Consider the following 27,376-nt stretch of genomic DNA (forward strand, 5'->3'; position numbering starts at 1 on the left):
TGCATAGTGGGAAATGGAGTCCAATGTGTTGTGTAGTGTGAAAAGTCCATGTGGTGAACGGGTGACCTCTGGTGGTGAATGAGTGGAAGTGCATGGCCAGGATTCGTGACATAATAGCCGAAATTGAAAATAATGAGACAATAGATAGTTAATAATAGAAAGATAATAAATGAGAATTTTTAAAATATAAAATTAGATTGTTCCATCAAGTTCAGTAAGGACTTAATCAAGGAAAAAAGAAAAGATGAAGGATGCCTGTTTTAGTATGGCTTCTGTTTTGTTTTTCCAAACTGATGTGAGACTAGTGAGGTGCTAATTCGGCAAGAGAAGGTGTCAATAAAAGGTCCGTACACCATACTAATCAAGCAATTACAACTGTTTATTGTTGGTACACAGCTGATATCAATAATATTGATAATGATCATAGGAATATGCATAAAAGAATAATGATAATCAAAGATAAACACATTAAAGAAGGATAATCATAAACCAGTGAATAATATAAGAATGATCATGAGTAAATGGATAAAAGATAATATTCATGAATGAATAATACACTAACTCGAGCATACACTAAAACTAAAACCCCAAGCAAAGTATTAAAACCAATATACAACCTCAGAACTGTGCCATCATCTTCACTCTTCAAAAGACTGGGGAGCCCATTTCAGTCACAGTAGAAGACCAACACCTGTCCGAGAAATGCTGGGCGACGAGCGCTTATCCCTCGGCTGAGCTTCCACTGTTTCTGAAAGAAACCCCTTTTTTTAATACTTCAAAATTTATCAACGTCGAGATGTAACCAAGTCCTAAACTCGTTGTTCTTTCCCAGGAGATAGTGATGTTGTTTTGCACCAGTTGCAACCTTGAATATGTTTTGCTTCAATCTACAACCTTGAATATGTTTCCCCTAGCATTTAAGTCCCTAAATGTTCATCCGTTGAGTGTACCCAAAAAAACAACAACCCATCCCTTACATTCGGTCCCTCGCTCAACGGAGAACCAAACTCCGAACATATCTCAGGTGCATCCTTCTGACATAGCAGCAAATATACATATTGAATATAGTAAGTAAAATAAAGAGTATTAATAAAATTATTATGGGATGAATAAAAATGTTGAGATGTCGTGCTCGTGGGGACCAACCTTCAAAAATGGACCACCAACTATCATGAGCTGTACTCTCAATTAATTTGCCTAAATAAGCAATTTGATCAGATGTGATTACAGTGTTAATTGCCAACTTAGTCACATTATGAAGATGTTGCTTTGCCATGTCCTCTAATTTAGTTGATGCCCTTAGCAATTTTGCTTGTTTCTCTAAAGAGATGCCTAAATTAGAATGCAGAATTTCCTATTGAACTTGAGTCAAACCGTGTGTGCTAGTCTGATTGGTTAACCAATACGTCCTATTCTGCCAGGTCCAAATGTATACATTCTGGAGGCATCCAGAAAATGGAAAGTAAGGCACAGAGACACAGAGCGCTAGCTGAATGACAGAAAGCTAACGCTGGTTTCACCGCACGTGCTTTTATACCAGCTGGTCATTACGTCACCTCGCCTGTGACGTCTCGCCCATCCATTGGACAGATTTCACTTGTATTCAGAGCCGAATACAAGTGAAAAATATAAGTCATTTAGGATGTGGATTCATTGTGGTAACACACAAAGTATGTGGTCCAACTTCAAACAAGATATCAGTTGGTATAGAATGGTCCCACTGGCAGACACGAACTCCCTCTGTCAAACATGGATTGGAATACCCTGTTCGCAGAGAACAGATTATTCCTTGATCAGTGTTATCACAATCAGAAACATCATTTTACTTACTATAAGGATTCAACCAATCCCCCTTTAAACGCATAGTCCAATAAGAACCCTTGATTATAAAAGGTAATACATGATATTCACATAGTGTGTGAATTTCAGTTACGTTAAATTGTTCCCACTTCCCATAACACACAGTATCATTACAAACGGTACTGTGGGCACTTAACTTAAGCCAATTTCCCCTATCAATTTTCCATAATGCCCTCCAAGCATTATAATTGGAAGACATTACAGTTTGTTGTACATTACGAAGTTGTATCTTCGCTGAAAGCATATTGAGATTGCATTCTGTCCAATTCAACCATTCTGACACATTATTCCAGCGGAAATCATTAATAGAATGTTTCAATATATGGGCAGAAACTACATCCCAATAAGCTTGATATTTCTGAGAATATATACCAGATGGCATCCATCGCCCTATCTTTTGTAAGGCATCATGTGAATATCTCCCTACATTCGACAGTTTGTTAGCAATCACTTGTTCGTTGATAGTGTTAAGCACTCCTAACCTGTCCCTCCCAGTAATGTATCATACCATCCTCGTTTGTTTCTACATTTAGGTATAGGGAAAAGAATGGTCCAAAATACAGTTGTGTGTTTGACAGTATTAGCAACAGGTGTGCAAGTGTGTGGTATCAGCACAACATGTCGATCTAAGTATTGTGGTTTACAAACCCATGGTATTACAGTCCCATATGTAGACCTGTTGTGGATTCTAGTAGAATTAAACAGTGTCAATGGTCTTGGATCGTTGGTAACCACACTTTGTAACCCAGTAATATTTTGACCATCACATTTCCGTATAGTATAGTTCCCTATACATAGTGATACATTGGTTTGTATTTCTACTGATAGATTTGTTGGGCAATCTAATATTGGAAGATTACAATGACCCCGAAAACAGAGATTAGTTTTATATATCATGCAACCTCCAGTTGGCTTTACTCGGCCCACCGGACATGCAGCATTAGCTTCACAGATGATACTGTCTCCTAGAATGTGAGTCATTTTTCCATCGCAACACCAGTCCGGTGTCCGGTGTATGATCGAACCTCTACCCCAGGCACTTGAGCAAAATATCTGATGATCCAGCCCAGGCTATGACCCTGTATGTGAACCACACTCGTCGTGCTTTACCTCGATCCAAGATGACTCTTAGTTCCTGATGTACGTGGACAATTGCAGATTTTATCAACAACCCTGTTTGATGTTGATAGGCGTTTTCTTGTAGCCACCACTCACTTTGTTGGACGCAGTAATATCTCAATACTTTCCACACCCGATGACCAGCCAACCTTGATTGATATTGCCAGGTGATGTTGTGCTCGAACAGAAGCTTATCTCTCTGGTTTCTCCTAGCTCGGAATGATGCCCATGTGGTCGCCAAGCAGAGCCCGTTTCTATGTGAGAGCAAAGTATCTGGCCAGCCGATGGTGGATTGGATTAACTCCGTTCCTTTTTCCTCTCCTAGCCACCAGTAGGCCTCATCTCCAGACATCTCAGAGAAAGTCATTTGGTCAGCAACCGTCTCCAATGATTCATGCACACAAGAAAAACGCACACATACTTCGCAAATGTTACTATGACTCTCTGAGATAACATTTATTAGCAGGGACATGTCTCCATTGTTCTTCTCCTGGTTCCATCACTGCAACAGTATTATCTTGTCCCATTGCTATTATTTCTGCTGCTTTAGGGGGACCATTGTGTTGTTCAACCCAAACTTTAGAACCAATTTTATCAGTTGACCCAAATCCACCCTCCCCCCTTTCTGTTATCACTGAGGGTTTAGGTATTTCTTCTACATTTCCCATATGTACTGGTTTAATTAGAATTTGAGCCATTTTACTTCCCTTATCTAAGGGTAGTGGCACTTCCGAAGTGTTTTGGAGGACTACCTTTATAGTCCCTTGATTGTCAGAATCAATTACTCCAGACAACACGATGACCCCCTTTATAGCCAGGCTTGACCTAGGACATATTTGTCCATAATGTCCAGGAGGTCACTGTACCCCAACTCCTGTTTCCACTATGGTGACTTCCTGTGGGTTTAAAGTTACAGTGGTTAGTGAATATAAATTTAGGCCCGCTGAGCCTGAATCATTCCCCAAATTTTAAACAACCATCATCAAGATGTAACATCATTCCCCTTAAAATATCCATGCCAATTACTCATTCTTTTATTGGGGTGATGAGTACTTCATATTCACGGGTAGGCAAATGGCCTGTTTTCAATTTCACCCGAGTGGCTACAGCCTGTATCGGTTTTCCCCCTATCCCCATAACAGTCAATCGTTCTCCCTTCAATTATGCTGGATTGCTGTATATAAGGGTGGCCTCTGCCCCCGTATCGATTAAGACCCTGACATTTTGAACATTTTTTGTTTTACAATTAATTTCCTGCGGTACATAGGGTCTAATATCCTCATGCGACCAAGAAGTTACACGAATTGCGGGGGCTCGACCTGATTCCTAGTAGTGATGTTGTTGGGCCATTTCATACAATTCTTTATGCGGTTAAAGACTCTTTTTCTTATTCTTCCCCTTCTTAAATTTATTTTCCCCTTTAGTCCCTGATTTGTTTTCAAAGACCTTTGCCTTTTCTTCTGGTTCTTCCTCTGACTCATCCTCCGAGGAAGAAGATTCCGAGGAAGAAGACACATCTTTCTTTTTATTCTTTGACTTGTACACAGAGTGATTACATTTGCAAGTTGATTCATTGAAGGACATACGCTCACAACACTACACCATGCTTATCTGTTTCACTGGTTGCGGCGGATCTCCCTTAACCACTCCTTTTTTGTGAGCCATTTTGATTAACTCACTAGTATGTTTTCCATCCATGTATTCTCTATTAACCCCTGCTTGCCGCATCAGAGCCCATAACTGTTTTCTGGAAACTACCTCCTGAATTCCTCCCCCAGTATTTCCTGATGTATTACCATTATTGGGAGTAGATTGTGGTTTCTCGATCTTGTCCCATTTCCCCAAATCACCTAACTCCTGTAATTTGGTAATGTACCCCCTATCATCCAATCCTCTGCCCCCAAAAGGACAGCCATTACTAGTCCTTTGTACTGAGAAGGGTCATTGTTTATAATGGCATTTCTCATGGATAAAGTTAGTGGGGTGTCATCTAACTCTCCTGCATGCCCTGTGACTGCAGCTACCCTCATAGCTAATTCTCTTAAACGTGAGACAGCCTCACTCAAAGTGCGCCATTGCCCCTCCTTAGAGGGCCAACTACCCTCATCTGGAAAGCGTTGATACACTGCATTAGCAATAAGGGTTAACAAGCTACTTTCATGTCCATCAAGAGCTTCTGCCTCATTTTTCATTCTGGCTCGAACAACCGGATCATTACACCGATCTAATCAACAGCATCCACTCCGATCTGACTTGCTCCCTGATCATAAAGACGCACTAACCAACGATCAAGAGGCTCTCCAGATTTTTGTTTCATTTGCTCTCTGATGTTTGAAATTTCATGATGAGTATAATCTTCCATTACATCTTGTCTGTTATTACCCAATGCTCCCTGCACTAATCTCCTTCTCTGAATTGGTTTTACCTGAACAGATGGGGGATCTATTTCAGATCCCTCATCTGGACTGACAACTTCGTCCGGTCCAGTATTATAATCATCAGAATCCCAAATATGCCCATCCCAAGTGGATGGGTCCCACCCGTCTGCATTTGCGGTAGCTACAAACGCCCGTACTTTGCGTACATTTGGTTTTTGCTTCTTTTTAGCATTAACTTTGGCTACCTGAAGAGCAGCTTTTTCTGCCACACCAGTCATCTGATTAAGACGCCGGCGCAAAATTTCAGCTTGACCTTGCGCTAATGAAATGCGCCCTAAGGCTTCTGACATTTCTTTCATCAATTTTTCAATCTCTCTACCTTTATGATCTGCACGCTCATGCTGCTTTCTGTAAACAGTTAACACGATCCAAAAGCGACTCTGTAAGCCCTTCAATTGATCCTTTTCCGATATAGCAACCTTTTTCAAGCATGATTCAACTTGATGCGGCTCTTCGTCCCTCAGCGTACCAGACCAGAACTGAGGTAACCCTCCGCCCTTTCCGAGTTCTCTCACGACTGACTCATACAAAGTGTCATCCCATTCTGGGAGCACATCAGGCTCGGGCTCCTTCTCTTTCGTAGGAAACATTGCATCAATATACCTTCAAAACACCCTTGCGACCTTCTCTGCCTCGCACCAAAATTATTTTAAATGTCTCACAAATCCTGTTCGTGACACCAATAATGTTTTAGTATGGTTTCTGTTTTGTTTTTCAAAACTGATGTGAGACTAGTGAGGTGCTAATTCGGCGAGAGAAGGTGTCAATAAAAGGTCCGTACACCATACTAATCAAGCAATTACAACTGTTTATTGTTGGTACACAGCTGATATCAATAATACTGATAATGATCATAGGAATATGCATAAAAGAATAATGATAATCAAAGATAAACACATTAAAGAAGGATAATCATAAAGCAGTGAATAATATAAGAATGATCATGAGTAAATGGATAAAAGATAATATTCATGAATGAATAATACACTAACTCGAGCATACACTAAAACTAAAACCCCAAGCAAAGTATTATAACCAATATACAACCTCAGAACTGTGCCATCATCTTCACTCTTCAAAAGACTGGGGAGCCCGTTTCAGTCACAGTAGAAGACCAACACCTGTCCGAGAAATGCCGGGCGACACGCGCTTATCCCATGGCTGAGCTTCCACTGTTTCTGAAAGAAACCCCTTTTTTATACTTAAATTAGGTGCGGGTTAAGAACAACCCTCCAAGTGAGAGAGAAAGCAAGTTGGCCAGACTCACTCCCCCTCCCAGTTGGGTGCACTTGTTTCAGTTACCAAAAGATGAATCCTTACTCAGCAACATCTCTGAGGTTTCGCAATAAGTGTATTGTGCCAGAATTCTGCACCCAGTACTTATCAACGTCGAGATGAAACCAAGTCCTAAACTCGTGGTTCTTTCCCAGCAGATAGTGATGTTGTTCCTCTTCAGGAACTCAAGCTGCGTCTGGAGATGCTTTGGGGAACACCTTCAGCGTAACCGGCTCTGAATACAAGTGAAATCTGTCCAATGGATGGGCGAGACGTCACAGGCGAGGTGACGTAATGACCAGCTGGTATAAAAGCACGTGCGGTGAAACCAGCGTTAGCTTTCTGTCATTCAGCTAGCGCTCTGTGTCTCTGTGAGTCTTATTTAGTGTTGTCTGTCTGTCAAAAAAAAAAAAAAAAAAATGGCAAAAAGCGAGAGCAAATCAGAATACAAGCAGTGTGTTCCTCCCTGCAAACGCTTTTTGTGTGCAGGTGATACACACAGTTGCAGAGGACTTGTATCCAAAAATGACACAAGGATGTGCAACAATGAGCTCAAAAATAAGCCTCTGACATTCATTATTTATATTTCGATTATAAAGTGCACTATTTACTTAGTAAATAAATTGCAAATAAAACATCTGTTTTTTTAAATCTCCTAATATTCTTTCTCATCTCCACCTTGATAGGCCTACATGTGAAAAAGTGAGCATAATGGATTTCACATCTTTTTGTAGCAAACTTTCTAGTCTACAACATCCAATACTCAAAAGTCTTATGTTTAGTATGAGTTGTCGTTGTTAAGGTAGCGTTAAGCCACGGTATGGGGGAGAATGCTTAACGTGATATTATTAACGTGATAGTAGTTTGTGTTTATTACAAGTAAGGTTTGACAGAAATTTGGGTTTCCCTGGTCGGTGTTTAGGTACATTAAGTCACGTTAAACTTTTTTTCACGTAAAGCGTTTTAGAATGTCCCTTACAGGTTGATTATCTGGTTTGTTCAAGTCAAGTCAAGTCAAGTCTGCTTTATTGTCAAATCTTCCACATGTACAGCACATACATACAGAGAATTGAAATTGCGTTACCCTCAGACCCTTGGTGTAAACAGTTAACATTAAACACGTTCAAATACAGATAATACGGTTTAAACATATGTACATACAACTCTATAGCTATACAAGTAAGGACACTGTAGAAAAAAAATAAAGAAATGGTTAAAGTGGCATAAGGCGCATGGCAGATAAATAAGTTAAATAAAAAGTTAAATAAAAACAAAACTGTGCAGATATATTTGTAGTGCAAAAAGAGCTTATCAATCTGAGAACATTGTATAAAAATAAAAATAAAGAAAAGATAGATAAAGTGACATAAGGCACATGGTAGAATAGATGGAGTGCAAACCAGTTAAATAAACCAAAACTGTGCAGATATATGTATAGTGCAAAAAGAGCTTGTCAGTCTGAGGACATTGTAGAAAAATAAAAAAAAGATAGATAAAGTGACATGGCAGAATAGATAGAGTGCAAACCAGTTAAATAAAACAAACACTGTGCAGATATGTGTGTAGTGCAAAAAGAGCTTGTCAGTCTGTTAAATTGACAGGAGAACAGTCTTTTTATGAGACTATCCGAGGAGGTAGTTTGCAGTCAATGCTGGATGAGGTAGTGATCAGTCCAATGCTGCACAAGTGAGAGGTGCTGGTCACAGTTTGTAAGTAGGTGGCTGGTCCTGGGGGTGTGGGGAGCCGTGGGAGGGGGGGGGGGGGGGGGGTTCTCATAGTGTCAGAGTTCAGTGTTGTATGGGGTAAGAAGAGGGGAGGGGGGGCAGGGACGGGAGGGAGTTCAGCTTCCTGACAGCCTGATGTATGAAGCTGTCCTTCAGTCTGCTGGTCCTCGCCTGGAGACTCCGCAGTCTCCTCCCTGATGGCTGTGTGTCGGGTGGGTGGGATCACCTGCAATGCGGAGGGCTTTGCGGGTGAGACGGGTGCTGTAGATGTCCTGGAGGGAGGGGAGAGAGACACCAATGATCTTCTCAGCTGCTCTCACTATTCGCTGAAGTGACTTGCGGCAGGATGCGTTGCAAGCGCCATACCACACAGTGATGCAGCTGGTTAGGATGCTCTCGATGGTGCCTCTATAGAAGGTGCACATGATGGGGGTCGGGGCTCTGGCTCTTCTGAGTTTGCGGAGGAAGTAGAGACGCTGCTGTGCTTTCTTGGCCAGTGCTACAGTGTTGTTAGTCCAGGAGAGGTCCTCTGTGATGTGCACACCCAGGAACTTGGTGCTGCTCACTCTCTCCACAGTCGCACCGTTGATGGTCAGAGGGGCATGCTGAGTGTGTACTCTCCTGAAGTCAACAACAATCTCCTTCGTCTTCTCCACATTCAGAGAGAGATTGTTGTCACTGCACCACCCGGCCAGGCGGCTCACCTCGCTCCTGTAGTTTGTCTCATCTCTGTTGCTGATGAGACCCACCACAGTTGTGTCATCCGCAAACTTAATGATCAGGTTAGAGTTGTGTGACGGTGTGCAGTCGTGGGTCAGCAGAGTGAAGAGGAGGGGGCTCAGCACACATCCTTGGGGGGCCCCAGTGTTCAGTGTGATGGTGCTGGATGTGTTACTGCCAACCCGTACTGCTTGAGGTCTCCCGGTCAGGAAGTCCAACAGCCAGTTGCACAGAGAGGTGTTGAGCCCCAACTGGACCAGTTTGTGTGTGAGCTGTTGAGGGATGATTGTGTTGAATGCTGAACTGAAGTCTATGAACAGCATCCTGACATATGAGTCTTTTTTGTCCAGATGTGTGAGGGCTGGGTGGAGGGCAGTGGCGATGGCATCATCGGTCGAGCGGTTGGACCTATATGCAAACTGGAAGGGGTCAAGTGAGGGGGGGAGGACAGACTTGATGTGGTGCATGACTAGCCGTTCAAAGCACTTCATGAGAATAGGAGTGAGTGCTATTGGACGGTAGTCATTGAAACAGGATGGAGATGACTTCTTCGGGACTGGAATGATGGTGGTAGCTTTGAAGCATGTGGGGACAACGGCCTGATTTAGCGAGATGTTGAAGATGTCTGTGAAGACATCAGTGAGTTCCACTGCACAGTCTCTCAGTACACGCCCAGGAATGTTGTCAGGACCCGGAGCTTTGCGTGCATTGATCCTGCTGAGGGACCTCCTCACGCTGTCCGGGGACAGCGTCATCACCTGGTCGCCGGGAGGAGGTGGAGTCTTCTGTGCAGTGGTGCTGTTTTGTGCCTCAAAGCGAGCAAAGAAGGCATTCAGCTCGTTCAGCAGGGGGATGGTGTTGTCACAGGTCTGTGGTGGGGGCTTGTAATCTGTAATGGTCTGTATCCCCTGCCACAGGCTCCGCGTGTCTCTGCTGTCGCTGAAACGATGGGCTATCCTCCTGGAGTACTGTCTCTTGGCCTCTCTGATGCCGCGGGATAGGTTGGCCCTAGCTGTCTTCAGGCCCTCCTCATCTCCAGCTCTAAAGGCAGCGTTCCGAGCCTTCAGCAGTCTGTAGACTTCCCCTGTCATCCACGGCTTCTGGTTGGCCCGGACAGTGATGGACTTTGTGACTGTTACATCATCAATGCACTTGGAGATGTAGGCAGTGACAGTCTCTGAGTACTCTTGGAGGTCTGTAGTGTTGTTGTATGTGGCAGCCTGTTTAAACATGTTCCAGTCAGTGGTGTCAAAACAGTCCTGAAGTGCCTCTGACGACCCTTCCGGCCACACTTGAATCTGTTTGTGTATTGGTTTGATGACTTTGACGAGCGGTCTGTATGCAGGCATTAGCATGACAGTGATGTGGTCTGAGGCTCCGAGGTGGGGGAGGGGGAGGGCCTTGTAAGCTCCTCTCTGGGTGGTGTAAACAAAGTCCAGGGTATTTTTTCCCCTTGTTGGAAAGTCTATGTGTTGATGTATTTTTGGGAACACACTCTTTAAGTCTGCGTGGTTGAAATCCCCGGCCAAGATGAGAAAAGCATCTGGGTGGGCTGTCTGCTGCTCACTGGTGTGCTGGTACAGTTCATTTAGTGCCTCACTCCTGATGTTGTTGTTGGAGCTGGGAGGGATGTATACAGCAACTAGCAGTATGGCTGAATATTCCCTCGGTAGATAGAACGGCCGGCACTTAATAATCATAAACTCCACCAAGGGTGAGCAGTGTTTGCAGACCACAACAGCGTCGCGACACCATGCATCATTGATGTAAACACAAAGCCCGCCGCCGCGGATCTTACCTCCCTCGACGAGAGCTCTGTCAGCTCGATAGCATGTTAGCTGGTCGAGCTGTATGGCGCAGTCCGGTACGCTGTTGTTAAGCCAAGTTTCCGTAAACACAAAAACACAACAGTCTCTTACAGTCCTCTGAGTAGAGCGGAGTAGTCGGATGTAGTCCAGTTTATTGTCCAAAGAGCGTACGTTCGCCAGTACGATGGTGGTGATAGCTGGCTTGTGTGGGTTGGCCGCTAGCCTAGCTCGGATACCTCCGCGCTTACCCCTCTTCTGCTTCCTCTCACGCCGCTTGTAGCGCCTCCGCTGTGGGCGAGATGCAGTAGTGGGGGTCGGTGATGTAGTAGGCTTTCGGAACAGACCGAGGTCCCGCAGCTCTTCGGCGTGTGCTGAGTTTAACTCAAAAAATGTGATTCTGCCGACATCGAGCAGAAACTCACGACTGTATGCGCGCTTACAAACAGGTAGACGAGACGAAGATGTGCAAAAACATTGCGACTTACAAGACAAAAAACACGAAAACACCGTTCTGTCGGGAGAGAGAGAAGCCGCTGCGATTGTGCGCGCCGCCATTTATATTGAAATGTTATTACCCAAACGTAACACATTGTTCCTATACCAAGGGCTGGGCGATAATTCGATAACAATTATTATCGCAATATAATTTTCCTCGATAAAATGATATGAAGAGTTTGATAAATGTTCGATATAGCCTACAAAAGCGGAACGAAACGGCGCGACTCACTGAATCGCGCCACACTGACCGTTTATCCGCTCAGAGATCAAAGTTCAAACTGCCACGCGGCGCGAGCTTCACTGGAGCAGAATGCATTTACTGTGCGTTCACATTACCGCCGGCGAGAGCGTCAAAGTGGCCGGAAGTCATTCATTTTCAATGTGAGCCGGTGGCGAGCTCCGGCGAGAGCGGCGCGTCTTGGACGGTGAGGGCGTCGAGGCGAGTTGAAGTCAGGTCAACTTGACCGTGCGTTCACACCGCCACCGGCGAGAGCGTCAAAGTGGCCAGAAGTCATTCATTTTCAATGTGAGCTGGCGGCGAGAGCGGTGCGTCTGGTGAGGGCGTCGAGGAGAGTTGAAGTCAGGTCAACTTTATGGTAATGAGCTATGACACAGTTGGGCGGCAACCAATCTGAATGTAGAAGTCCTCCGCTTGAGAGGGTTCCAGAGAACGCAGTCCTATAAACTTTGGTTCCGACCACATTAGTTCCCAAGCATTTTCATGCTAGAGCCCTTGTTTTTCAGCGGAAATGCAATTAATTTGCTCAAAACAACACCGATTTGACCATTTAATGCATAATTGCATTTAGGCTACACTTCAACCAGGACAGTTTGGAATGTAGGCTGCGCACAAATTAATGTTAATATTAATTAAAGACCTAGGCTAGTAAATGTCTCCTATAAACTGCATGTTGAAATTAGACTAACTTAGCACTTAACCATGAATACAAAAACACACCACACAAATGGCTTTTATTGGTTTTTTTCATTAGCAAACGTAACTAATTAAGTTCTTTCCATCGATCAATTTTTTGCTTTCACAATTAAAATATTTCATGAGGTTAACTTATACCCTACTTGTGGTCAGTCTACACAAGATCAACCTGCTTGTTTCCTTTGCGGCTCCTTTAAATAAAAGACCAAGCGCTCAATCATCAGAGCGTCAATTAATCTTTCTATAGCATTGTTGGCAGGGCGGCCAGAACGAATTTTGACGCTCTCGCCGGCGACGGTGTGAACGCACAGTTACTCGGTTACGCGGGCATTAAACAGCGCTGTGAGATTCAGTGTGAAACGCTTCAATTCAGCGAACACATGACTTTTAATGACATGATTTAAACTAGTTTATAGCCAAACAAGAGAAACACTGTGTGCAACGAGACAGTCAGAAGGCTTTTCAATCTACACATCGCAATCATTTACCATGGATTTACTATAGTAACACTCACTGCACCATGGTATTGTGGCAGAAATGTGGGATATTCACATTGAATGTTATTACAGGAGTAATGGTATATACTTATAGTGTATGTATTTGTGATTAAGCTATAGCATGTGTGCATTTACACAATGTATTTAGACTACTGGTTTTCATACAAATAGGCTACCTAAAAACCATAGATTTTTACCATGGTATTGAGGTGCTATATGTGTGGTTTTAATTGTGTTTATCATGATTTAAATGTATGCTACTATGGGAGATCATTAATTAAAATAAATAAATAAATAAATTCGGTCTGAATAAATTTAACCATATAAAACTGAGGTTGGTACAATTTTTACAGATGTTACTGATTTTAAAAAGGAACAAAAATTCACCTCTGCATCCTAACTCAAGCTACTATCAAATGTGCTTTTCTAAGAGACAAACAAATTTGATAATATTATTATTAATATTATCAGGCAACCCAAACCTGTTTCTTGATTTGAAACAATATCACTCATTACAACATGCAGAAACTAAGAAATACATTTTTCTATTTAGATATTTTTGTTCTGGAAAATTAGCAAATGGAGCAAAATTCTGGATTTAAACTTGAAAGAAATAAAGATTTGACATTTATTTTGACAATTATCGATATTGACTGATATAAAATAAATTATTGTGATAAAGAACGTACGTGTAGGTATAAGTAGTGATCGAAATGATCGTGAATTACAGAAACGTACACCGTAAATTTCTTTGTTTTATTGTGTCAACAAACATGTTTTCAGCATTAAAATCTACTTGTTCAACAGTGGGCCAAAAGGGCTGGAATTATACATTGGGCTATAACTAAAACTCATGCAAAAATTTTACAAATGGGTTGCTTCTACCCTGCATATATGCTTAAAAACACAGTTCCACACGATTTCCTTATATTACACATTCTGTACATTCAAAAAAGAAACATTTTTGGCATCACATCAAATGGTTTTTAGAACATAATCACTCAATTTCTAATAATACTAATAATAATCATCATCATATTTAATTTAATAAAATAAAATTACTAATTATATTTAATTGTTTTTGATGTGTGGAATTATTGGACAGAAATATTTGTAAAACAGTCAAGGACCATCCTTATGAACCTATGAACCTGCATCTATATTTTGAGCATTTGTCCTGAAATAGGATACCCTCTTGCCAATTGTCTTCTGAAGCTTGCCCGGTAACCACGATGCCTGCTCTTGGACAGAAAACACATGTTTTCCTATGCAGTCTTCACATAATCTACAAAGAAAAGATCAAATAAGTGGTGAATAATAATCAGGATAGTGGCATGTTTATGTTTTGACAGGAATGAAAATGAGGCTGTAAGGGATAGAAGTAAATGTGTTCAATAGATTGAACTGTTAGTTTTTTTTTTTTCAACTGTTTACATTTTCAAAACTTTGCCTCTTTTTTTTCAAAACTTTACACACAAATCCAAGAATTGCACGCAAAAAATGCAAAATGCCTCACACCACTTGCTAAATGAAGCACTGCATTCAAAATATCACAAACATCTCAAAAGCAAATATTCGTCTTAATTTGCAAATACCTTTGCCATAATATTATATTTTTGGATATATTATATGCACGCAGTTATTCATTACACACCTCTTCTTTCATGAGCTCCTATGTACATTTCTGGTCAAGATTGGAAGTAGGCTAATTGGCAGAGAGATGCTGAAAAAATCACGCTAAACAAAAGCAAGAAACTGAAACCAAACTTTTTTTTTTTTTTTTTACTGTAAACATTTGTGGTTGTGAATACAATATCACACAGTACGAAAGAAAATAAATACATCAAACATGTGTAGCTCACAGACTGTAAAAAAAGATGGATGACGCATCTCTGCTTTCTTCCACTGTAGAAAAGTGAAGCGAATGCATCTCAGTATGGCCGCTGCCACGACATTTGGAGCCCGAGTCTGCGCAGTAGAGATTCGTTTGGAGCCAGATTCTGCCCAATAGTGTCGTGAGGTGGAGCCACGGAATGAAAGTCCTGCCCAAACTCCCGCAGACCCAATCAACCATAACGACACACCCCATTTTTATAGCATCAGATTACTAGCTAAAATCAACCTTATCACAAAAAAGAACGACTGAACATATATCAGCGTGATAAAAACTACCTTAAATTACCAAAACCTTATTTCGGAAAATTGCATTGGAAGTGTAATTAATTATTTTATTTTGACTCAAGTCCCATTCGATTACATGGAGAGGGCGGGGTTTACAACCTATACTGCAGCCATCTACCAGGGGGTGATCAAAGAGCCCACAGCTTCACTTTTCAGGACGAGTGAGACAGCTGTGTAGATGTGTATTTATAGGCCAATTCTAAAGCCATGATCAGTTGGTGTTAAGTAAAGCAATGAGTAGAGATCCACTGATTGCAATTTTCTTGCCCGATTTCCGATTTTCTGGAAGTGTGACCTGCCAATACTGACTTTTGCCAATTCTAAGAACTAATTGACAGCATATACAAACAAAAATCTATGCAAATTCAATTCACATAATAAAAGAAATTATTCAACATTACAATTCCCCCAATCTGGACTAAGTTACAGATTTTCTCTCACTTAAACAACAACTCTCAAAATAAAGTGTTCTGGAAAGAGGAAGAAATAGTTCACTTAAAATGAGTTGCTGTATGTAACAAAAGATGTCATTTTCCACTATGTTTGTAAAAGACCATTTTCCCCCCAACCTTATTAAATGTGTCATCTTTCACATCAAATTCTTTGTTTCCATTAATTCACTTAGCATAATAAGAAACTGTAGAGTTGTTACTATTCAAATTAAATTAGTATTAACAAACTCTATCTTTCCACTTCTGAGGAAACAGAAGCTACATCTGAAGTGGCATTAGATGCATTTACGCAAACTTTCAAATGCATAAATAATTTTATAACATTATTGTTTACATATTTATTTTAACTTATTGTTTATTTAAATACTATTGTACAAAATCAGTGTCACATTGCAGTCTTGTTGATATTGATATTCGGGGGAAACATATTGAAAATATATTTTTTTCTTATACCGCAGAATGCATCTATAAATTTCTGTGAGTTACATTGTGTGTGCAGTCTCTCACATTGCTGTTTACACTGAATGCAATTAAAATTAGAATCATTCTCACACGAAATTACGTTTTTACACCATAGACTGTAAAAAAAAAGATGGATGATGCGTTTCCGCTTCCTATAGAAAATTGAAGCCAAAGGATCTCAGTATGGCCGTTGCCATCTTGAGAAAATGAAGTCATTTGGAGCCAAAGTCTGCGCAGTAGTGTCGTGAGGTGGAGCCGCGGAATCAAACTCCTGCCCAAACTCCCGCAGACCCAATTAACCTTAATGACACGCCTCGTTATTATAGCATCAAATTACTAGCTAAAATGAAACTTATCACAAAAATGAGCAATTGAACATATATCAGAGTCGTAACAACTACCTTAAATGACCAAAACCATTTTTCGGACAATTGTATTGGAAGTGTAATTTATTTATTTTTTTGACTCAAGTCCCATTTGTTTACATGGAGAGGGTTGGGTTTATGACCTGTACTGCAGCCAGCCACCAAGGGGCGATCAAAGAGTCCGCAGCTTCACTTTTCAGGACATGTGAGGCACACCCAGGCTGTGTTCGAAATGCCATACTTGCTTACTGCTTACTGCCCAGTACACAGTGCATACTGCCTACTAGTTTTTTTAAAGAATAGTGTGTGAAACAGTATACAATAAGCAACAAATGTTTCAGAGTAATATGCTTGTCACATGACAAACACAAACATTAATTCAGCACAGCTGTCAAGGTTGTTACCTTACAAACAAATGTGCTAACCATTCTTTTTACAAAGGTTTGTTAATAAGGTTTCATATTAGTAAACAATGCAATATTGACCAATTGAACTCATTTCATAATTTAAGAACTTTACATAGGCTATTGGACAGAACTGAATCAACACTGAGCTGTCTTTAACTGAAAAAAGTGATTCTAGTTACACTAAGTGCAAATCATGATAAATTCTGTTTACACTAGAATAGCAGCATTTTCTTTAGCAACAGGTGTGTAAACAGTAGTTAGGTGGCAGATATGTATACTTCAGTACTGTAGTACATTATAAAACAGTATGCAATAACATATTGAGTGTATTATCATACATTTTATTTGATGAACCACTTTATTGGGACAAAAACCTACCTACTACAGCTAAGCACACTGTATTATTAATGAGGCATTTCATTTCCACTTTTCAAATATTTTCTTAATTTTTTATTGAAAATTAATCCTTTTCTGGCCTGGTATGTGATGGGAAAAGGAGTTGCATGAGTTTGCCAAAAGCCGGAATCGAACTCTGCTCGCTCGCATCAACAGCCCACGTCTCGCGTCTTTTACTTACTGCACCACTGATTCTACAAAAATGCATGTGACTTTTGCAGTGCTTTTTATCACAGCCAGGCATTGGTGGGTGGAGTTAATGTGTTGTCCTTTGAATAAATACACTCCATTCCTTTTTAGAGCTGCTTGACAGCGGAATTTAATTCTGTTTGCATAACTGAAATATTAATATTTTATTTATATATATATATATATATTACTACAATATTAATACTACTATTTAATATCTTTGAAACAATGTATAAAGTGCTATAGAGATAAATGCAACGTCATTTGACTTGACCGGAAAAGTGCAGTAGAGATTAAAGTACAATTTATATCCTAATAATGATATTGTTTTTCAATACACAGCGATAGTTTGTAGTTTGCATGTATATGTATATACATACATATACAAGTGTAACATTTATAATTACTATTCCCCGCCTCCAGTTCACTCACGCGTTTGAAGATGAAACGTCACATGTAGCGTGTTGCGTTCTGGGAAACAGTATCCCATGCAGTGTCTACAAATGCATACATCAAATTTCAGCAAATGTAGCAGGTAATCCAGGCATTCCATGCATACAGAAAATTTGCATACTATGCACAGCATACATACTGGATGCTACAGAAATAGTAAGAGTAGTATGATAGTATGGCATTTCTAACATAGCCCTGGTTTACACGCGACTGTAAGTGTGCGCGTGGCTGTGACGTCATTGCCTTCACCGCTAGCAATAAAAGGATCGGCTCGGAATCAGCAAGATGTGAGAGTGACCGGCCGGTCACCGATCCGGGCCGGTCAGGCGAATAATCGGCTGATTCCGATCACTGGCCTGTCAATCGGTGCATCTCTAGCAATGAGTGTTTGCAAATGTGATGCATTGATAAATTAGTGTGGCATTTTGATTGGTTCCTGGTAGATTTTTGTGTGTTACATAGAGAATTGTGTGTTGTGTTATGCAAAAAGTGTTTTATGAAATTGAAAACTTCAAGTCAAAGGCCAAGAACTAGTGTATGGTTTTGCAGATTTGGTGGGTGGTTCTGGTGTTTGAGGTTTGAGGTCAGGTTTCAGAAATTGTGCGACAAGTAAAAAGCAGTTGAAAAAACTGAACAACATATTAATTGTTCAGCTGATAAAATGTCTTTATTAAAAAAAAAAAAAAATGACATGATCTAGTACCTTTATACAGTGCATGCTATTGTATACAATTATATTGACTGTAAGTCTATCAATCACAGGCTTGTTTTCATCTGTGTTAAATTCAATATGGCGTCTAACCTGATTAAGGTCTATATTGCCTTATCAAACAACTATAGACATAAATACAGTCTTTCCTAAACATTTATTTGATGAGCTGTTTGTTGTAGTGTGTAAATAGGAAGTTTTATTTTTGTTTTTTTTTACCTTGACAGGGCGTACGGTTGAGTCTGAAACACCAGTACATCTGCACAGTGATTCTGAGAGGGAGACCTGAGAACTGCAACCTACAGAGGAAAAAAACTATATAAGTACAAATATTGTTCTCAATTACCAGATCAAGTTCATCTGCTTTGACTGTGACTCATCAAACAAGGGTTAAACCAATCCATGACCTTGGATATATACCAGCTAATTAAGGTCTGCAGAGAGCTCTGAGCTAATGTGTCACACAATTGCTGAGTTAATGCTCACTAGTAAACTCATGTCTGGTACTGTATATTCAATGCTCTTAGCCCTGCTTAATCTGCATGCATTTATTTTTGCAATGAACATGGATGTACTGCTCAGAGACCAAGGATTGTGGTTCAAACAGAGCCCATATATCTTTTAAAGTAGAATCAGAGTCTCTGAATATTTCAGCGATGAATATGTAAATATATTTATGAATCTGCAGTACATCACAAATACAAGCCTTTTATTGTAGATTAAGCTGTACATACCGAATCCATTACAAAGAGGTAGGTCTGGCTTCCTCCAAAAATGACTACATCACCGTCTCTCCCCTTATCAGCAGAATGCCATAACCTGAGGGAGGAAACAGGTACAACTCACTGATGCAAGCCTAATCTATATCACTATCATCCTATAACTTGTACCATTATTTTGATGCAGGTAAGTTGAATAAAATATAGTCTCTGCTTTCTAATTGTGTTGCCACTAACTGATATTTTTTCATTATTTATTTGTATTTCATATTATTGCCTGCCCAGATTAGATCAGTAGATTTTAAATTATTTTACTGTAACTAAAAAGTACATAAATACATCAGCCTACCCACCTAATATTGCCAAATGTGAGAAAACAACCAGTAATCATATACATATATTTTTAAAGAACCTTTACTTTTATTTTAAAAAGATCTCTTGCTCAGCTCCTGCAGAAGTGCTTTTTCTTTTGCTCATCTGCCTTTCATCACTACTGCAGCAGTGATCTTTACTTTCACTCCAGCAGGAGCACTCTTTCTTTTTTCTTTGCACCTTTAATTTTCTCACTGCAGCTGCAATGAGCCCCTTCTCATTTTCTCTTGTACGTTTAATTTCATATTATACTTGTAAAGTCCCACCAATAATAATAACATCCACCATGGGCTCCCTCCTTCTAATGCTTTGGAGGCTCCCCCGTTCATGGGCTACACTCATGCCCCTTTTCCACCAGCATGAACCGGGTGCTAGTTCAGAGCCAGTGCTATTGCTGCTTCAGAGATGATTTGACTGGCGAGCCTTCTAAGAAACAATTTGCCTTTCCACTGGCTAGAGAGCCACCACAAAGCCAGATCTTACGTCACTGAATACGTCATCTGACTACGTCTCATTTCCCCTAGCAACGGTAGCACGGCAGCGCCAAACACAACGGCATGCGATACCAAGGCACCGTTGGAATGATCCAAAAGCATAAAGAGACGTCTGCCTTCCAGTCGCTCCCGCGGCGCACTGGTGCCACGTACCGACCGGTTCACCCAGCGCCGATGCATCCCAAACAAGCCTAAACACCATCAACAAAGAGGACGCTGCATTGCTATTGATGTTCATGGCTTTAACCTACATCGGCATCCACTAGGGGTGGGTGTATCGATCCTAATATCGATAGTATCGATACCAACGTTGGTATTGGTATCGGATCGACACAAGCCTGATAAGATCGATACTTTAGGTTAATTTTTTCTCCTATACACTTAATAACATTTCTTAATACATATAACAAAGTGTAGACATGTGGGTGTATATGCAGCTCTTTTCACATCTCTTATGCAAGCATTGCTGCTCCTCCCCTGCTACGCTGTGTTTGCTTGTCATGCCATCACGTGACTCAGCGGCTCAGAGCGCGAGTGGAGTGAGTACAGTGAGAGATGGAACAGAACTCCTAGCTACAAAAGAAATGAAAAGGGTAGGAAGCAGGGCTGGACTGGGACAAAAAAATCGGCCCTGGCATTTTGGCCCAGACCGGCCCACTACATACGATCAAAATACAAATATCTTTGCACGCTCTTGAATATGTATACCAGCTTCTATTCCATAAAAGCACTAAAGCCATATAATAATAGGTAGGAAAGAGTGAGAGTTGACACTAAAAACTTCTAAAAAGTGTAATTTATTAATATAATAAAACTATAATCCACACTGATGAATCCTAAAACTATAGGCCTATATAGTTATGACATCCTGTGTATGTGCCTGTGTGTTTGAGGGAGAAAGGGAAGAGACATCATAAATTGTTGATCAGATGATCACTGTTTCCCATAGTATAGCATTAAATAAACTGTAAACTTACTTAGTCAAATTTGTTAACTCCTTGGATGAACCTTTAAAAGCATAAGAAGGCATCCTGTGTGTGTGTGTGTGTGTGTGTGTGTGTGTTTGTGTGTGTGTGTGTGTGTGTGTGTGTGTGTGGTCTGTAGTGGTGCATAAAGTACCCGAAAGCCATACTCAAGTAAAAGTACAGGTATCTTACCAAAAAAATTACTTAAGTACAATAAATATCATATTTAAGACTTTTACTCAAGTACGAAAAGTATTTTTAAAAATCTTAAACGTACTTAAGTATTGAAAGTAAAAGTACAAGTAAATGCAAAATGGAAAAAAAGCAAATATATATATATATATATATATATATATATATATATATATATATAAAAGCTTTAGTAGCAAGATTGTGTTCAGTTTGAACTCTTTCTTCCATTTTGTATTTTTGGGTAAGAATAAGAAGCACTTCATCCGGTACTTAGTGTCTTTCATTCCAACATAAGAAAACATTTCTGGAATCGTCATCTGAAATAGCATTAAGATGTATTTATTTACACAGTTTAATGTATCTCAGAGGGGACATGGATGCATTTAAACTGCAGTTACAGATGCATAAATAGGCCTAATGTTGTGTTTTTAACATAAAACATCGAATACTGATATTTAAAATAATTTAAAACATGAAAAAATAGTCAAAATGTGACATTAAAACTGCTAGTAGGTGACAGCAAAGACTTTGGTGACAGAAAGTGACCATTAATGAGTGAGTCATTGAGATTCAACCGATTCATTCAAACGACTGATTCATTCAGGAACAGAGCATTTGACTGTGTTAATGAGTGAATCACTGAATCATTTATTCAACCAATTCGTTCAAAAAGCTGATTCATTCAATAAGTATACCGTCCATTGCTCAGAGACGCAAAACTTTGCTGTGATCTTTGTTTGGAACTATTTTCTTTGGCAAAATTTAGCAAAAACAAGCAATAAGTCTAAAATGTAAGTCACTTATTGCTTACTGGACTTGTATGAAATGATTATTAAATGTGTTCATGCTGATATCTGCAGAAAAACGGTACTCTTTGTGTGATATAGATATAGTCCAGGTGATATGTGCAAAATTTAGAAGTTAACTATATTATATAAATATAAAAAGCATACAGAAGCATTTTTGCCGTCTACAATTTAGAATGCCTGGAATTTTTTAATACATTAATAAATCAACGTGCGTGCACTCTGTGTGTGATTTGATGATATAGCCTACTTGATAATTCCAGATCACACATCATTACAACAACACTTACCCTATTATTGCAGAAGATATACTGTATATCGCACACCCCAGACTCCACTTTGAGTGGAAAATGAATCATCCGCGATTGTGCGCGCACTTGTTTTCTTTTTTTACAGTCTATGGTTTGCACGGTTTGCAGATGAGCAAAGCTGTTCTAACTTGACCAGACCACTGATTCGTCAAACCTGCTTTCCTGCAGTCTGTGTTCTTCTGACTATTTTGTTGAAAGTAACGAATATGCTTCAGGGAAATGTATCGGAGTAAAAGTAAAAGTTGGCTGAAATATAAAAACTCAAGTAGGCTACAGATACTCCCAAAAAATACTTAAGTACTGTAAAGAAGTATTATTACTTTGTTACAATTCACCACTGTGTGTGTGTGTGTGAGAGAGAGAGCGAGAGAGACCAAAAGGGGAGTTGTTTAAAGATGTGATTGGATCAGCCCAATGTCAATTAAGAAAATAACCAATGGGCTGCTGATTAAATGTCTCATGGGCTGGTCTGTCTGGGGGGAAAAAAATCCTAAACCGACTTTTTTTGACAAATACATTAAACAGCCGCAAAGACCACAATGCCGTCAACTATTTATGCAGAAAAAACTATAGGCTGCTAAGAGTTTTATGGACCGATCAGACAAATATGGTATTAGAAAATGTATAGGCCCGGCCCAAAAAGTACGTCGGCCCAGCAGGAAAATGCCCAGTCTGCCAGATGGCCAGTCCGCCCCCTGGTAGGAGTCCTTTTTATACATTATCACTGTAAGGTGTGTACTGAGTTTTTTTTATTGCAATAATAAACAAATATTACAGTATGTATAAAACACACAGAAAATACAGTACGTACATAACATACTAAAATCCTTTCAATAATAAACGAGTTATGGTTTAATAGATCTTTTTCATATCAATCTCTTCATTCAATAAGCCACTTACGTTAAACTTTTCTTTATAATGGTTTTCTATTCGAGGAAAATGCATAATGTGAAAACTGAGCGTTGCTTTCATATTCTGGGCACATCTGCTTACTTATATATCTAGTTTGAAACATTAATAAGGTGTAGGCTATACTGAGTTTTGTCTTTTTAACATTACGTTCTTAATTTATTAAGCCACGTTAATTATTTTTATCACTCTTTTCTATGGGAAGAAAGTACTTAACATGAAACTGTTTATTGCTTTCATGTTCTGGGCTCCTCTGCCTGCAAAGTCCTTTTAGATAGGCAAATAATATCCAAGTAGCTTTAAGGTGAATATAATATTAGTATTAGTATCGGTGATACTGGCCCTGTATTTACTCTGTATTGGATCGATACCAAAACTTGCAGTATCGCACACCCTTAATCCAAACACCGTGAATCCAACGTATTCGTGTTTAGCTGTTATTTCAAATATGGCGGTCAAAAGTATTTTGAAGGAAATAATATTCATAAATAGTATTTTGAAAGGTATTATGAAGGAAATAATTGAAAAGTTGAAAATAAAGTAGGCTATCGGTTAGGGTTGGTGTAGGGAGATATTGTCCCAATAAGGCAGCATGTAAATAAAACCCATTGAAGTGAAGTGAAAGTGACATGTGGCCAAGTATGGTAACCATACTCAGAATTTGTGCTCTGGATTTAACCCATCCAAAGTGCACACACACACCGTGAACACACACCCGGAGCAGTGGGCAGCCATTTATGCTGCGGCGCCCGGGGAGCAGTTGTCATATGCTCAAAAAATCAACAACCAATTCACAGACAGCAGAGACACACGGAGCCTGTGGCAAGCCATTCAGACCATCACTGACTACAAGCCCCCGCCACAGGCCTGTGATGAGGACACATCCCTCCCCGATGCACTCAACCACTTTTATTCACAGTTTGAATTGCAGAATGACACACCTGCACAAAAACTGCTCACACCTCCCAACGGCTCTCTGTCTGTCTCCAGCCGACGTAAGTAAGACCCTATCTAGGATTAACCCACGCAAGGCTGCGGGTCCTGACAACATACCTGGCCGTGTTCTGAGAGACTGTGTTGCACAGCTGACAGATGTCCCAACAGATATCTTCAACACCTCGCTGAGCCAGGCAGTCGTCCCCACATGTCTCAAATCCACAACAATCATACCGGTACCAAAGAAATCACCTGTGTCCTGTCTCAATGACTACCGTCCCATAGCACTGACTCCAATCATGATGAAGTGCTTTGAGAGGCTAGTCATGCATAACATCAAAAGCAGCCTCCCCAACACACTCGACTCGCTCCAGTTTGCATACCGTCCAAACCGCTCTACGGACGATGCAATTTCCTCCACCCTCCACCTGGCTCTTACCCACCTAGAAAATAAAGACTCCTATGTTAGAACGCTGTTCATTGACTTCAGCTCGGCATTCAACACAATAATCCCACAACAGCTCATAAATAAACTAAACCTGCTGAGCCTTAACAATTCCCTGTGTAATTGAATCCTGGACTTTCTAAACGGAAGACCTCAGTCAGTCCGTGTCGGCCACAACACCTTGAGCTCTACCACACTGAGCACAGATGCCCCACAAGGCTGTGTGCTCAGCCCGCTGCTCTTCCCACTGCTGACCCACGACTGCACTGCCAAGTTCAGCTCCAACCACATCATCAAGTTTGCTGATGACACAACAGTGGTAGGTCTCATCAGCAACAACGATGAAACGCACTACAGAGAGGAAGTGGCACAGCTGGCTGAATGGTGTGGCACTAACAATCTGTCCCTCAATATGGAGAAGACAAAGGAGGTTGTGATGGACTTCAGAAGAAACTCCGTTGACCACCCCCCACTGACCATCGACAGCTCGACTGTGGAGACAGTCAGCAGCACTAAATTCCTGGGGGTGCACATCACAGAGGATCTCACCTGGACCACCAACACCATGTCACTCTCCAAAAAGGCACAACAGCGCCTACACTTTCTCCGACGGCTGAAAAGAGCAAGTCTCCCTCCACCCATCCCCACCACATTCATTGAGAGTGTGCTGACCAGCTGCATCACTGTCTGGTACGGGAACTTCAGTGCTGCTGACCGCAAGACCCTCCAGCGGACAGTGAACACAGCTGCAAAGATCATCGGTGCCCCTCTCCCCTCCCACCTGGACATTTTCCTTACACGATGCTTCAGCAAAACCAACAGCATCGTGAAAGACTCCACCCATCCCTCCCACAGTCTCTTCCAACTCCTACCATCAGGAAGACGGTACCGGAGCATCAGAGTCCGCTCCGCCAGACTGCTCAACAGCTTTTTTCCCCAGGTTGTGAGAGCCCTGAACTCAAATCACCCCGCCGCCCTCTGAAACCCCATGCAAACCCCTACCTCCTGAAACATGGACCACTCCCCACCCCAAACACCCCTCCCCCCCAACCTTACCACGCCAAAGAAAAAACTGTATGGAACTTTTTTTTGTGCAATTCGAAGTGTGCTACACACAGGTGAGTGGGCCTGTACAAACCACCTGTAGTAACACACTCTCCTCTATGTGCACTATGGACACTTTACACACACTGCTGCGTGTACACAATCCCACAAAAGACTCAGCAATATATGTATGTTTACATGCTCATGCACTACAAATCATCCTGCACTGTTCCCCAACCAGCTGCTTGACTCAAAATGTCTCTCTTTGCAATGTACAGTATTTGTGAAGCATTCGTATAGTTTGTATTTTTTATCTTCTATTTTTCTAGTTTGTATAGGGTAAATATTTATGTGAGGCATTCGTATAGTTTGTATTTTTTTATCTTCTATTTTTTAGTTTGTATAGGGTAAATATGTATGTGAAGCATTCGTATAGTTTGTATTTTGTATCCTTTATTCTTTTAGTTTGTATAGGGTAAATACTTATATATGGTATACTTATAGTTAAATCTGTCAGTAGGTTAGTTGTGTATAGGTTTATAGTGTTTTTTACTTCATTGTTGTATGTCTGTATTTATGTAGCACCGTGGTCCTGCGAGGCACGACATTTCGTTCCACTGTATGTCCCCACATGTAGCGGAATGACAATAAAGCTCAACTTGACTTGACTTGACTTCTTTAGCCTACCTTAAGCGTTTTATGGGGGAGAAAAAGCTTAACGTGCAGGGGGTTGCGTTCATATTCTGGGTTATGCTTTATTAATAGTAGGCTAATATTATTAATAAAGACATTAATATTAGCCTAATAATTTTATATGCATTTATTATTATCGAATTTGGTCCTCTAATGTCACTGTTTTAAAACACATTAAGCATTTTAGAATGTCCAAAAACCATGCCTTGAACTAAGCGCTGACGTATTTCTTTATTTGAGTCCAAGTTCAAAATAAAACTATATGAACTGCTCCATTGTGAACATACGGAGCTGTATGAACCACTGCAAGCTGTAAAGTAAACAGAAAGAGTTTGTCCGAGCTCAGCTGGGTATGAGAGAGAACGCAAATATCTTTGAGAGAGAACACAAAAGTTTTGCGAGAGAACATAAATATATATATAAGTATATAAGTCGTGACGTATTGTCAAGTATGGTGACCCATACTCGAAATTGGTGCTCTGCATTTAACCCATCCAAGTGCACACACACAGCAGTGAGTAGTGAACAAATGCGCACACACACACACACACACACACACACACACACACACACACACACACACACACACACACACACACACACACACCGTGAACACACACCCGGAGCAGTGGGCAGCCATGCTGCGGCTCCCGGGGAGCAGTTGGGGGTTTGGTGCCTTGCTCAAGGGCACCTCAGTCGTGGTATTGAGGGTGGAGAGAGCGCTGTACATTCACTCCCCCCACCTACAATCCCTGCCGGCCGGGGACTCGAACCCGCAACCTTTCGATTACGAGTCCGACTCTCTAACCATTAGGCCACGACTTCCCCCGAAATATCTTTGCGAGAGAGTGTTACGTCTTGAGACGTATTGTGTATATGTCTTGCTTTGCTGGTGTATATGTCTCCTTGCTTTCTCTCTCTCTCTCTCTCTCGTCCCACCCTTTCTTTCATAGGATTGGATACTACCAAAGTGATCTCCAGATCTGATTGGTGCTAATGGGAC

At 40.8% G+C, this 27,376-nt stretch overlaps 1 protein-coding gene across 3 annotated transcripts in view; it reads right to left on the reverse strand.

The window, feature by feature from the left end:
• Positions 1–359: 359 nt before the first annotated feature.
• Positions 360–27,376, reverse strand: part of LOC306852481 (kelch domain-containing protein 1-like) — a 61,728-nt gene continuing 34,711 nt past the window's right edge. For 2 of the 3 annotated variants that reach the window (XM_079389355.1, XM_079389354.1), the window contains 3 exons: positions 19,222–19,306; positions 18,707–18,786; positions 360–748 (listed from right to left, as the gene is read on the reverse strand). In XM_079389355.1, coding sequence (XP_079245481.1) covers positions 721–748; positions 18,707–18,786; positions 19,222–19,306 — 193 coding nt within the window. In that variant the 3' untranslated portion in view covers positions 360–720. Of the gene's footprint in view, positions 749–13,610; positions 14,159–18,706; positions 18,787–19,221; positions 19,307–27,376 lie in introns of those variants that run through there. The other variant, XM_079389353.1, reaches the window with a different exon arrangement.

Source organism: Barbus barbus (assembly GCF_936440315.1).
Source record: "Barbus barbus genome assembly, chromosome: 32".
In the NCBI taxonomy this organism is placed as follows: Eukaryota; Metazoa; Chordata; class Actinopteri; order Cypriniformes; family Cyprinidae; genus Barbus; species Barbus barbus.